The sequence below is a fragment of the Quercus lobata genome, chromosome 5 (assembly GCF_001633185.2).
Source record: "Quercus lobata isolate SW786 chromosome 5, ValleyOak3.0 Primary Assembly, whole genome shotgun sequence".
Taxonomy (NCBI): domain Eukaryota; kingdom Viridiplantae; phylum Streptophyta; class Magnoliopsida; order Fagales; family Fagaceae; genus Quercus; species Quercus lobata.
In genome coordinates, this window is record NC_044908.1 from 7916331 (window position 1) to 7931459 (window position 15129).

The window sequence follows — 15129 nt, forward strand, 5'->3', positions numbered from 1 at the left end:
TCTTAGGGAGGTGTGATGACACGTGATTGAATATCATTAATGACAAGTGTCATAATTTAAATGAAGTGACTTTATGTCTTGTCCTCCAAGGGACATGGCATTATTTGATTAATCATAGTGCTTTAATTTAAAATAACAGAGGGCAACTTTTAATTAGACTGCATATGTCATTTAACTTAACATGTGCTAACATTTGATTGGTTCTCAGGTATTCTTTGACACTTGGAATATTGTCATTGGTCTCTAAATAATGATAGTGACACCCACTAAATAATATGTGACTTCTTGTAATTAGCCGCTTTAAATATACTACATGAACTTAGTGGTTTGACGTGGCAATTTATGATTGGTAGAAAATTTCACTCTCTACAAATGTCCCCTCTAGACTTGTTTGCGCACAATCTTTTTAAGTGTGGAGAGTGAGTGAGTCTCTGAAAATTATTTATTTATTTATTTAATTTTTTTCAAGACCAACAAGGCCTTTGTAAATTGAGAATATGTGCAAAGTTGCACGTGAAGCTTTGAGATAAATGGGCCCACATGATGTTTTGTCCAGGAAGCCTGGAGATTAGAATCGATTAAGGCCCACATATGAACTAACTAACTTTGTATTTAAGCCCAAATCATGCAACGAAAGGAGCTTCACATTGTGACATTGGTATTATTCTTCATGCTATTCTAGATGCTTCCATAGTGCCCACTCTGGCTGTTCACACACAGCTCAGGTATTATTCTGTCTGTTCACACACAGTACAGGTATTGTTCTGTCTGTTCACATTGCCGCAACACAGCATTGGTATTGTTCGTTGTCTGTCCTTCTGCCTTCTTGTGCCAGTGTGTGAGCAGTACCTGTTCACTTTGGTCAAAATTTATATATATTTTTTTCTTACATGTTTGCCGCAATTGCTTACTTATGTGTGCTTTAATCTCGGCATAGCTTTAACAAATAAATAAAAAAAAAAAAAAAAAAAAAAAAAAAAAAAATCTCGGCATAGCAGGTACTGCTCACACACTGGCACTTTCTGTTCGTCAAGACCTTTATACTACAACAAGTCGTAAGTACCAATCCCTTTCTATGTTTGTCGCGCTTTTTAAAAAAAAAAAAAAAATCTGAAACCTTGTTTCTTAACGGTATTTTCTGATCCACACTTTGCTTTTATATGCAGGCTTTACTCTTTGAAATTTGCTTCTCTTCGACTCTTTGGAAATTCTCCTTGCAACTTGTCCCTCGATAAGGTCTTGCAGGGGGGCGCCAAGGGTTAATTTTATTTATTTATTTAATATACCTTAAAATTTTCTGATTTTTAAATTAATAAGGGTCTTTTGACCGCCCTGAAAAAAAACTTGCCCTAAAAAATCATTGACTATCCTAGAAAAACCTTGAATACCCTTAATAACAATTGAGTCCATTAAAAATGAAATTCAACTTCTTCAAAATTTTGGTTCATCGAATGTTAAACTAAAAAATTACGAGAAATGCTATATTTACAATATGTTTGCAATATTTTCTAAACAAATCTTAAGTAACAAGTTATTAGTTATTATTGCTGAATAAAAAATCAATTTTAGTAGTAAATTCAAATTAGAACCAATAAAAACTTATCACTTAGACTTTACTGCGAAAGTGTTGCAAAAATATTGTGAATGTAGCATTTCTCAAAAATTGTCCAAACAAATAAATTAGCCTAAAAACCCAAGTCAAATGTTTAATTGTGATTTTTAAAATTGTGTTTTCAAATGGCATATTTTAAAATAGCTATTTTTTTTAATATGAAAAAGGACACTTTTTAAATAGCTAGTCTGTTAGTGTTTGCTTTAGTCTTTAACCAAATTTGTTGGATTTATGTGATAAATTTTTTTCAAAAAGATAATGCATTTTGTTTATATTATTACTTATTTAGGCAATATGTTGGTAATTGAATGAGAGATCAGTAGCTTAATAATTGATTGGTTGTGTGCATTGAAAAACATATAGCAGATAACATTAATAGTGAAACTATCATATCACACAGCGATTTAAAAATTTTAAAATATAAAAACTTGTGAAATGAAATTTAAACTTAATGTATTTGCATATGTTTTATTTTGTAATGTTAATATATTCAAATTTTATTTTTATTAAATTTTTTTAATGACCACCCTAAAAAAAATTCTTGGAGCCGCCACTTAGGTCTTGCCTCGCTCAAGGATATGAAAACTACCTTCTTGAAGGTCCACTTGGGTAGTAGGGTGGTGATCTTTCCATGGTCAAGTGGTGATCTTCCCATTTAGGTAGCAGGGTGGTGATCTTCCCATGCTCAAGGATGAAAACTATCTTCTTGATTGTCTGCTTAGGTAGCAGGGTGGTGATCTTCCCATGCTCAAGTGTACAAATTTATTTTGATGGCCCATTGGGTAGCAAGGTGGTGATCTTCCCATGCTCAAGGATGAAAACTATCTTATTGAATGTTTGCTTGGGTAGCAGGATGGTGATCTTCCCATGCTCAAGTGGACAAATTTATTTTGATGCCCCCTTATCACTACCAAAAAGCAGCTTGGAGCTGCGTTTTAAAAAAACGCAGCTTCAAAGTGATGTTTGAGCTGCGTTTTATAGAAACGCAGCTCCACCGTGGATGTTTAAGCTGCGTTTTAAGAAAATGCAGCTCCACCAGCACTGAAGCCGCGTTTTATGGGGTTGAAAGCTGCGTTTGTGTATGGCAGGGCTTAGGCCGCGTTTTTAAAAACGCGGCTATAAACCCATAAGGTAATTTTTTTTTTCTATGGGTCCGTTTGGATTGAGCTTATTGTTGCTGAAACTGAAAACTGAAAACTGAAAACACTGTAGCAAAATAATTTTTAAATGTGTGAAAAGTACCGTGGGACCCATTTTTAATATTTTTTAATGCGTGAACAGTGTTACTACAGTATATGAACAGTACTGTTACAGTACAAAACAGTGCAAAACAGTAACTTTTGTCCACCAAAGTCAACTTATGCGGGTAGAAGAAAAAAAAAAAAAAAAACCAAAGAAAACGCAGCACCAAACGTAGACGCAGATAAATGGCTGAGCTGCGTTTTTGAAACGCAGCTTAAACATGAATTGAAGCCGCGTTTATTAAACGCGGCTTCAACTTTTACAGAGCTGCGTTTTGTTAAACGCAGCTTCAATTCATATTAAAAAAAAAAAAAAAGCCCTCAATAAGGGACACAACAACGGAAAAAACCCTAAATTGAAAAAACTCTCAGCTCACTCAGCCCCATCCCTTCCTTTATCCCACGCCTGAGACCGAACTCAACCTTGAAACTTTTTGACCAGCGAAGGCACCGGCTTGGGCATTGGAGTTGAGGTGATATCAGTGTGGAGATCGGCGTGGGTCATTAGCATGGAGATCTGTACTCCAGTTGTGCTTTGATTCGTGCGATCTGTGCTCCGATTCGTGGGATCATGGGTGTCGCCGTTGGTCTGGCCGTGGGTCGTGGTTGTGGTGCTTGTTTTGCCGTGGTGCTGGGTTTCTATTTTTGTCATGGGTTGCTGTGGGTTTCTATTTCTGCTCTCTAACCTGATCTCTCACCTTCTTTCTCACTCTCTCCCTTAGGCTCCCAAACCCTCACCTCCAACCCACCCATCTCTACCACCGATCCTCCCCACTAGAACCTTCGCCTCCACCTCCATCACCTCCTTCGCCAACCCTCGCTTCGAAGAATCCAACCTCAACGCATTGCTATTCGTGAACGACAATCGCCTGAACGGACGGCAGAGATTTAGAGGAGGAGTGAGGGGGTTGTGGAGGTGAATGTTGACGGAGCTCATTGTGCTTTGTCCCAATTTGTGGAAAAGCATGCTTGATCGAGAATGGGCTTTTTTAATAATTGATGAATCTCACCATGTTCGGTGTTCTAAGAAAGTGTCTGAACCAGAAGAGGTACAATCACTCTCCTATGGAGGTTTTGAGCGGACTAACCTTCTTCAGCCTTTCTATGTAGTAAGTTAGACACGGTTTGAAACAATTTTAGAAAATAGCATCTCGAGTTTCAGAAACTCGAGATCCACATTATAACTCGAGTTCAAAAGACTCGAGTCGATATTGTGAAAATGGCACATAGATCTCGAGTCTTTAAAACTCGATTTCCATGAAAAAAATTTCACTTATAGTGGCGTTTTTAAACCTTACAGTGACGTTTTAAAGCCCTATAGCGGCGTTTTTCTGCAAAAATTTTTATAAGTACAGGTTTAGGGGGTCCTATAGTGGCGTTTTAAGACCTATAGTGACGTTTTACAGACCTATAGCAGCGTTTTTTCTCAATTAATGGAAATCGAGTTTTTAAAACTCGATTTTCAGCCTGATTTTTTTTCCACTTTAAGTTAATTCACTTACAAATCGAGACTTAAAAACTCGAGTTTTACCTTGGAACTCGAGTTTTAGACACTCGAGATGCTAGTTTTCAAAATTGTTTTGAAATGTGACAATTAACTAAATTTTTTAATATTTATTGTTATTTACAAAAAAAATTCCTCTCCTATGTCTTGACATATGTGAAAGCAATTGGGTGGGTTTGATATTTTCTTCTTACCTGCTAAATAAAATTTGATAATTATGCCTCAATAACATCTAATTCTCAAATGAGACTTCCATTGCATCAGGAGTTAGAGCATTTATTTTTGTTGCTTTAGTTTTTTGACTTCTTGTTGTTGAAATTTAATACATCCAAACACGGAACCTCCCCTGCAGTGGAAAAGATATTGCCTAAATATTCAAATATGATTTTTTTTTTTTTTTAATTTATATAGGTTCTAAACCTGCTGTGCATGCACCATAGGACCATATTTTGTTGCTATTATATGCAGAAATTATGTATTTAAAAAAATAATGGAACTTTATGCATGAAAAGTTGGAATGCATGATGAAAAATATACTTTCATGTATGATCTATTGCCTAAAAATGGCCAATAAGACTGTTGAAACTTGGGGGCATTTCTCAAAATAATTGAAATATAGAAACACAGCATATATATATATATATATATATATATTTGTTTTTTTGTGTTGTGTTGGTCTGCAGTATGATAGATATAATTTTACTTTGGATGCCTCCCTGTTCTTCTTGATCATTGTAATTTGGGTTACTAATTTCCGCCACTATAGTACTATTCCAGTGTATTTGGGTTGGCTATTCTTTAATAAAAAGCTCTTATGTTATTTATTAAAAAAAAAATGTTTTACTTTGGATGCACATGATCTATTATTTTTATTTATTTTTTTCTGTTCCAAAATATTTGCTAACATTGACTAAAATTTTTTTATCCCGTTGATAAATAAAATTTTACCAAAATGCTATTAACAGTTCAATATATTTCTAAATACCAATATAATCATAGGTTGAACAAGTATGATAAGTGATGGAAATATATACTCCTTTTAGTCAACAGAAGCAACTTTCATTGTTCTTTACTTCCTGAAAGTCAAATTCAATTTTGTCAAGACTTGAGTAGGAATGTGAAGTTGAAATTTTGGCAACTGTATTGTACAAACTTCATTGAATATGAAAGCATATAGTTTGAGGTGGAAGATGGGACGAAAGGACTATTGTTTAATGTGGTGTCTTTGGCAGGAAAGTAATGCTTGTGGCTTTGAGGGATGTGAAAGGACTATTTTGGATCTGAAATTGCTATTTTTTCAAATCTTTGTATGAATGGTTGCTAGCTTTAGGCTCATTTTCCTTTTCCACCCTATTAAATTTTTTTGATCATTGTGGGTGACTTGCTTTTTTCTGATTTATATAATTTTTATTACTTATCAAAAAAAAAAAATTCTTGATCATTGTACGTTTAAGAGTTTGATTTTGATGTACCCGTAGTGTACTCCCTGCATACTTAGGCTATACTTTTTTATTAATAATTTTTTTTACTTAAAAAAAAAAGAATATGAAAACATATTGAAAACATTTTTTTTAAAGGGTAGTCCTCACTATTGCTGTTTTTCCATACAATCATCTCTTCCACAAGACATTATAAAAGGAAAAAATGGTGAGTATGAACCAAAGGGTAGTCCTCATTTTCATGAACAATCTCTTTTGTAATTTGCTTTCATATTCCACTTTTTTATTGTTATGGTTAGTTAATTGTACTTATCATCTGCAAGGATCCTTTTGCCATATGTTAATTTTTTTTCCTTTGTTCTTTTTTGGTTTATTGACAGATAAAAGCTGTCCTTGATGTGGCTCTGAAGATCAAGTGAATAGTTCTACTATTTGGGACCCCTTCTTTTTCGAGGTTGTGGCACATTTAAACAATGCGACCATTCCTTTTTAATTGATACTCTATCTTGCTTGGCTTTCTAATGTTTTGTGTGGCTTTATTTTTTAATTTTTGTTTAATGAATTCTAATATCTTAGTTGTATATTTCCTAGGTGATCATAGGCCATATGACATTTTCTCATCAGATAAACATGCTATGGCAAGTTTCTTTACACCTTTATGTCTTACAAGATTGATTTTCTTTTACACAGTTTGTTAATTTAATCTATTTTTTCTTGGCAATTCTATTGGTAATAGGCCTGGTCTACTGGGAATGAACAAATATGAGTTTGCAAAAACTTACTGTGCTGTCAGAGTTGTCCATGATTCTCAAGGGAAATTTTATCATGTAGTCTTTAGAATTGTGTCAGAATGGCACTATGTGGTTTGGATAAATTACTTTTCATACTGCCTTGTGGTTAAGTTGGTGTTTTAACAACCCATTAATAAGCTAAAAACAAAAAGCATCATGCTGAGCATGCTTTTCATGAAGATGATGAAAGACCATGTGGCTAACTCTATTTCTTGGGTGATAGAGTTGACCACTTTGTGGATTCTTATCCTATAAGGGATATCTATAAAGACATTGGTAATAGGTATGCCATGTGATTGGAAAACAGAGAGGCCATATCTTTTATCTAGAGAATTGTGTAATGATATCTATAAGTGTTCTGCTCATAAGCTTTTTCTCATATTTTGCTGTTGCAAAGAACTTTTTAAAACATTTCATGTTGTTCTTGTAGGATTTCTCGAAGGGAATTCGCCTGGAAGAGTTGAATGTGTTACTTAGGCAAACTATTATGGTTTGTGCTCTTGTTCTCAATATGGTAAAAATCTCTCATCTATGCTTTCTTTTTCTTTTTCTTTTTTTCAGTTAAACCATTATATATTAACTAAAAAATTAGAGACTCTTTTGATTGAGGTCCTAAGCAGCCCATAAATTGCATGAGCACCTAGAGTATGGCCTTAATGTAGCCCACATAGGTATATATATATATATATATATATATATATATATTTTAAACTCTAATATTTTGAAGTTTATTTTTTTAGACCATTAAAATTTAAGGAAAAAAGAAGGTACCAACTAGTAATGAAGTTTGGGGTAGTGACACTGACACATAAACCCCTGAATTTTGGGTACTGACTAAGGGCTTTAGTTTATCTTATTGGGCTTCTAATGAAGTGGTCTTGGCTAGCCACAAACGTTATGCAATGCTTGTCAGCCTAATGAGATCAAGGTGAGAGATAATTTAGTTAAAATTACTTTGAAGTTATGCACTCCAATCATGATTACTAAACTCCCAAGAAAAAATAAAATTTAATGGGTCTAATTAATATTTGAGGAAATCCTTGTTACTGTTATGTGATGTCATTGATTGGTTGGATCAATTTAATGGTGTTGAATTTGTCCACTTGCATTAGTTGGCTTGGTTTCTAGTGCTCTTCATTGGCCCACTCTATTTTTAGTTGATTTGTTTTAGTCGGACTTTGATAAGCCCAATTATTTATTGTCTCTTGATAAGTGCTTGGATTCTTTTAGGAAAAAATTCTGGAAAAAATTTGTGCCTTTTCTGCATTTTGTTGTTGTGAGCTTCTGTGTTGCATATAATCATCCTCAACTCTCTCTTTCTAGTTTTAATTTTTTTCATCTTCTATGCCTTTTTTAATTTCCCAGTTACTATTAGTGAAGTTGAAGCACCTTTTGAGCTTTAGAAGAGCATTAGCGGTTCTGTAATCAATGATGGGTTGATAAACAAGGTATGTTTGTGCTTAAAACCAAGGCTTCTTCTCTTCAACAGTTTGCTTATCATGTTGCATTCTTAAAACCAAAACAATATCTTACTTACAACACTCCTCAGGTTGTAATTAATCTTTTGGCAATGAACTTGTTTTGTTTGCTGGTAATTGGTTGGGAATTGTTGAGTGTAGGCAATTTGTTTTGTTGGTTCCAATTGGTTCCATCTAAGTGTTGGTAGGAATTACAGGTCTTGTTTTAAGTAGGATTGTGTTTAGGAAGAAGAAAATAGGAAAAAATAAGGACCTATAGCCGTGTTTCTTAAAACGCGGCTACAGGAAAACCGAATGTGGGACCTAGAGCAGCATTTTTAAAAACGCAGCCCCAACTGGGTCTGTAGCTGCGTTTTAGACACCTATAGCCGCGTTTTTACATGCCCACAGATGCGGCACCTATAGCCGCGTTTTTATAGGTCCGCTTCTGGGGGTGTGAAAAACGCGGCTCTAGGGTATCTAAAGCGCAGCTACAGACGCCGGTTTGGGCTGCGTTTTTAAAAATGCAGCTCTAGGTCCCCGCAAGGGGCTATAGCCTTGCTGCATAGGCTGTGTTTGGAAAAGCGGCTATGCCCTAGGTCCCCACAAGGGGCTATAGCTGCGTTTTTTATAGGCTATAGCTGCGTTTTGCAAATGCGGCTATAGGTAGTAGAGTAGTTATCTTCCCATGCTCAAGGATGAAAACTATCTTCTTGAATGTCTGATTGGGTAGCAAGGTGGTGATCTTCCCATGCTCAAGTGGACAAATTTATTTTGATGCCCCCTTGGGTAGTAGAGTAGTGATCTTCCCATGCTCAAGGATGAAAACTATCTTCTTGAATGTCCGCTTGGATAGCAGGGTGGTGATCTTCCCATGCTCAAGTGGACAAATTTATTTTGATGCCCCCTTGGGTAGCAGGGTGGTGATCCTCCCATGCTCAAGCATGCATATATGTATATATATATATATATATATTTTTTTTTTTCAACATGCTTTGATCGCTTTCACTAATTTTTATTTCTATCTCTTTGTTGGTCTCATTTTTTTTTTTTTTAGCATCTCCCAATGTCGTTCTTTGAGGATTCGCGTATCGGTAAAGAGCGAGCTTTGTTCATTCGCGATGATAAAGATGATAGAAGCAAAAAGACTACAACTCTAATTGTTCATTCACACGTGATTGGAAGATTTTCAGGGAAGTGGGATTACGACAAATATCCGCCTAATTTGCCGAATTGGTCACAAGCAGTTTCCTCTAATAATGGTTCAGAGATGACTATTCTTCTTAATTCACATCATACAAATATTAATTGCTTGTTCACGACCCTACAAATCTTTAGGGCGAGACATACTTGCTAAGCGAGCCAATTGGGACTTTTCTTTTCACATAAATGGAGAGATATCTTACATTTCATTCTACTAGGAATAGCTAGAAGATGTGCTCTGATGGTGCAAAGAACTTCTTAGGGCTTCTCAACTCTATGATGTTGTTTTTGCCTCTTTGTTCACCTATGACTTTGATGAGAATCTCTTGAAAGCATTTTATGAATGTTGGAGCTCCATGACCAACACTCTTCATACCTTAGTTGGGGAGATCTCCATTACACCATGGGATTTACATACTCTTGGCAGACTTCCTTGTGCGGGGTCATTTTATGATGAAATGGTGCCTTGTGCTAGGGAACTAGAGGGAGCTAATGAACAAGGACAACCTTTCTTGCCTCTTAGTTGTTGCTACCTCATTAGGGCATATCGCCATCTCCAACATTCGATGAAGGGCCAAGGGCGAGTCAGTGTGAATGCTTGGATTACCTTCTGGTATACAATGAATCTGAGATACCGATATGCGAAGAAGCAAAAGAAAAAGACAGTCATCCCAAAGAAGAGCCAAAACCCAAGTGGTATGATAAGAAAAGAACATGGGCCATGGTTTGATAAGGAGCATACAGTTTTCAGGGATCTCGAAATCCGAGATGTTTTAAGGGCAGAGACTTACTTGGAGGCACTACTTCCTTGTTGGTTATGCATATTCGTTTTCCCTATCAAGGATCTAAAAAGTATTCGCCCTGGAACTTTTAAAGTTGCTAGCTTGATGGCCAGTGGTCGTTCATTTGGTCTTGCTGCCCTTGTCTTGGCGAGCATTTATTGTGGGCTGAATACAATTTGTTCTTCCCCTACTCCGAGCAAGACTAATGGTAGTGGGTTTGCTGGCCATTATGTCTATGCGTGGATAGCACACTTCTCTAGAAGCCACCAAGTTACTACTACCAACATGCTTAATCCTTTGATGACAAAGTATTATGGAGTAAGCTATGCCTCTTCGTTTGATGCGTTGTCCGCATGCAAGCATATACAATCTACTGCAAATTTCTTTTGGCATGGGACCGCATTCAGAAGCGACTTGGACCAAATCTTCATTGATGACGGGAAATTGTCCCTTCAGAGATATGGTTACTTTATGAGTCTACGCTCGGGGTATTTGTCTCTTCGATGTGAGGATCTTCATATTGTAGAGTCGTATAGTCCTCATAAGTTCAGTAGGGGCTTTGGATTTCACCAGGATATTTCGGGCAATTTAAAGAGACACGATTGCGAGAATTCCTTGAAGGATCTATATCAGTTCTATCGATCTTTCCTTCATCACAATACTGGCTCCAAGGCATTCATACCTACTCCTTCTACAGATTTTGGCAGTCGAGTCAAGTACAATTACGAACGTTACTTAGAGAAAGTACGTGGGGATGATTTTGTGAAAGATACAGAGCTTTTTGCCCTTGTTGAGCCACCAGTATTAAGCAAACCTCGAAGAGGAAAGAAGGAACAACCAGCTCGTATGCCCCACGGTCTTCACTACCATTTGTCGTTGTGGTACCTCCTTCCAAAGACAATTCTCAGCCGAGAGATTCACCTTGCGATTGCACAGTTGTTCCAAGTCAAAGTGTTAAATGCTTGGCCAACACACAAGTGCAAAGTACCCCTGAGGCTTTTGGTGAAGGCTTGCATAGTGATTCTGACCACAATTGGACACATTTGAAAAAGCCAACTAATGGTGTCAATGTAGGTACTGTGGCTATCCATGCTCCCACTACTACGAGTAGTGAGTCTTCCATTACTAAGCCCACTTTTGAGGACTCAAAGGCAAAAAGACGTGAGGCCGATGATACTGTGACATCATTTAAGCCCATGCATGGCAGAGGAGAAGGATTTTTGCAGCCTATACAACTGGTTGATTTTCCAGAAGTACTATGTTTAGGGCCAGAAAACACATCTCCAATGTGTTTTTGATGGGGGCTTCAATGCTAGGAGGTATCCTTTAATCCAAGCTTTCAGATCTTCCCTTAAACAAGCTTCCTCCCAAGGCGTGAAGACGTCGTGAAATACTTAAAATTGGAGGAGTCAATAAGCAAGCAATTAAGCTCTGATGGGCAAGCTCGTCATGTGGTAGATACTGAACTTCTTCTCTCTACAGCATTTGGTAAGAAAGCATCCTTAGAGGCCGAACTTCATACTGTTGGATTGAGAATTGATGAATTGCAAACTGAACTATCCCAATTAGAGCAATCCATGTCTTAAATTAAGGCTAAACAAGTTGGGCAAGTCGACATTATGCAAGCCTTAGAAGAGCAACTCGAAGCTATCAAATTGCCCCTGTGCAAGAAGACGAGGACATGGAGGCTTTGAAAAAGATTCAAGCCATCTTAGAGAATACACATTTTGGATTGAAGGACTTAAAGTGGATGCCTTGACTGTTTTATTCATTCTCGTTATGTAGGCCATCATCTTTTGTAGTCATTTTCTTTTGTGAACCTTCTCATTCCTTTAAGTAACAAAGAGAGTCGTACTTATTTCTTTCTTCTTCGCCCCTTTTATTCTAATGTACTGTAAGAAAAGCTTGGCTATATATTTTTGACACATGATTGCACTTAGTAAAGAGTATCAAGTTGCTTACATGCACCAAAAAAGATCAAGTCATCACGTAATTCAAGAAGAAGCTTGATTGATTTTTTTTTAAAATGTGACCGAACTCAATGAAAAATATACCAAATTGCTTACGTACCCCCGAAAGGGATCAAGTCATTATGTAGTTCACGAATTTTTTTTTTTGCTTTAACTTTTGCCTAGGCTGTCTCATGAAAAGGTTTTCAACCTAGCGAGGTTTTTTTTTTTTTTTTTTTTTTTTTTTTTTTTTTTTTTTTTTTTTTTTAATAACAACATTAAGATAAGGACAATTTAAGCTCTTGCCAAGTAGTGATATTGACTTTCAAGCATAGAAACATTTTAGAAACTTCCCATTGATAGGGTCGATCCTAACACCATCGTTATCAATTAACTTGTAAGCTCCATTGGTGTAGACTTCTTGCACAACATAAGGTCCGTCCCACTTTGAGGTGAACTTATTGATTGTTCGATGAGTAATGATGATGGGTCTTTGAATGGCGAGCACTAAGTCATTGACTTGGAAGGATCATGGTCGAACCTTCTTGTTGAATGCACTTGAGAGACGAGATTGATAACACTCTAAGTGTTGTTGGGCTTCAAGCCTCTTCTCGTCAAATGCTTCCAACTCTTGCAACCTTAGTTTGACATTTTCTTCTTCAGTCAACCCTTCTTGAATGGCAATTCGTATGGATGGAATTTGGCGCTCAAGAGGAAGAACGACTTCCACTGCATAAACAAGGGAATATGGCGTCACTTGAGTTAGAGTTCAAAATGTTGTTCAATATGTCCATAGTGCTTCTCCAATTCTTTTGTGCCAGTCTCGCCTCGTCTTGGACACTACTTTCTTTAGCAAACCGCCAAGTGTTTTATTAAATGCTTCAGCCAACCCATTTTCTGGAGTACTGTACATGGAGGATTTGTATTGCTTAAAGCCAAACTTTTCACAGAGATCCATCATCAGTTTGTTATAGAAAGGTTTACCATTATTAGTTATGATGTAACGTGGAATGCCATACCAATAGATCAAGTGAATCTGAATGAAATTCACTATTGTCCCTTTCTTCACTTCTTTATGGGGTACAACCTCCGCCCACTTTGAGAAGTAGTCGGTTACAGCAAATATGTATAGATGACCACCAGACAACTTTGGCAAGGGCCCTATAGCATCAAGTCCCCACGCATTAATTAAAGGGCTAAGAAGCTATAGTTGAGTGTAGCAGCTTTGGTGGTTAGTGGATGAAGGTTGCGTGATATTGACAAGCTCCACATTTCTTCGCAAACTCCATGGAATCTTGTACCATTGTAGGCTAGTTGTAACCCATCTGCTTGATCCTATAGTGCAACTTAGGACCTGATTGATGTGCACCACGTACAAATTCCAGAATGAGCCTTCTCTAAGGCTTTTTTAGCTTCTTCTTCTCTTAAGCAATGTTATACCACATAATAATTGATGACATGGTTATTGATCTTTGATCGTCTTTAAATTTTGTAAGCATGAAGAATATGCAAAGATAATGTAATGCAATAGTGGATTTATCAAAATTCATATCTGATTAAAAAATATTTGGTGGTGTAACATTACTTAAATATCATAGAAGTCTCATGAATTGAACATGACACATTCTTCATTCTTGTGCACTGATCTTTCCTAACCTAATCACCAACTTGATCCGCAAGTAGACCACCAAAAAAAAATGTTATTCACTCAAACTCCTATATAAAAGCATGTATTAATTTTGATCTTGAATATTCTTTAATTGTCATATTATCTATACTAGATATAATAATGGAATCTGATGAAGCACAGGATCGTCAGTAACAGTGAGCGGATGGAATCCTTCGTGGTGCGAGAGAATATGCGCAATGATGGTCACCGGTGTGGTGCCTGCCACAACGTCTCCGATGCCAAAGTTAGAATGATAAAGAATAGTAGAAAATCAAGATGAGGATCTGTGTTTGTATATTCTGTACCTTTCTACTGACTGTGTGGGAGCTTTATACCTGCAACCTTGAGGGCTAGCCGTTGGGATGGTTAATGCTTTCTCAAGTAACGCCCCTGGTCCAATAATGAGACTTTTAAGAGGTTCCCAACGGCCTGTTGAGTTGATTTCGTAACCGCTCAGGTCATTGATTGATTGCATTGAGTGACTCCGTGTCTTCGTCAGTGATGATAGCTTTCTTCGTTGTTCCTGATGACTTCGTCGAGGATGCTTCCTCCGTCACTATCGTTACCTTCGTCTAGGGATGCAGCATCGTCATTCCCATCAATTGCCCCCCAGGTTCTGGGGTCGTCGGTGACGTGTCATGACGATCACAGAAGATGAAAAGCTTCTCTTGTGACTCTTGGGGATCTGTTCCGCTTTTAATGCTTAGTGGCGGCGCTACAGGCAATCGTGGCCACGTGGCGCGTGATGATCTGTAGAATTAATGGCATGACCCTTGGGTTTCCCGCTGGTTTTTCGATCGTTTTTGGCCCACATTTAAAACTTCTCCTCTTTAATTTTTCTTCTACTTCTCAGATAGCAAAAACAGACTAATTCTTTAGTGATTCTCTGAGCCTTTTCTTAGGACTTCCTTTCTCCTCCAAATTACCTTGCGTTGAGCTTCTGCAGTTCCGCCATTGGAGGTACGTTTCTCTTTCCCTTTTTCTTTCTTCTTTTTCTTCTTCTACCGTAGCATAATTTCTGATTTGCTATTTCCTTTTTTCTTCTCTTCTGTTGTTGGTCCTTGCTTTTCTTTTGGGGTTTTAGTTTCGTACCTTATTTTTCTGCCCTTCGATTTCTGCATTTTCCATGGTTGATAGCTTGGAGGTTAGGATAGCTTGTCCGTCGATCTCCTTCCTTTTTGCGCGTCTAGGGGGGTCTTTGGGCAATTACCCATTTTTAGAAAATTTTGTGTACGAGGGCAATAGTCTGAGCGTGGTTTTGGGCGAACTGTTGCCCTTACTCCGTCAATCGTTCAATTGGTTTGAGGGTTTAGGAAGGAGAGGATTAATGTCTGGGGTTAGGTCTAGTGACCTCGAGACTGGGCTATCATCCAGTGGCGACCCGGCTGAAGGAGATACGGCCGTCTCTGGCCCTCGAGAGGTTAGGGCTTTTTATGCTCTTAATGAGATTTATGGTCTGGATGCCGAGACCATAAATAGATT

At 37.3% G+C, this 15129-nt stretch overlaps 1 protein-coding gene across 1 annotated transcript; it reads right to left on the bottom strand.

The window, feature by feature from the left end:
- Positions 1–12507: 12507 nt before the first annotated feature.
- On the bottom strand, positions 12508–14861 carry LOC115989875 (uncharacterized protein K02A2.6-like). The gene is made up of 3 exons (XM_031113753.1): positions 14858–14861; positions 12837–13139; positions 12508–12707 (listed from the first exon to the last, which is right to left on the bottom strand). Exons 1-3 carry the CDS (start codon positions 14859–14861, stop codon positions 12508–12510), a joined length of 507 nt encoding a protein of 168 aa, XP_030969613.1.
- Positions 14862–15129: the final 268 nt, after the last annotated feature.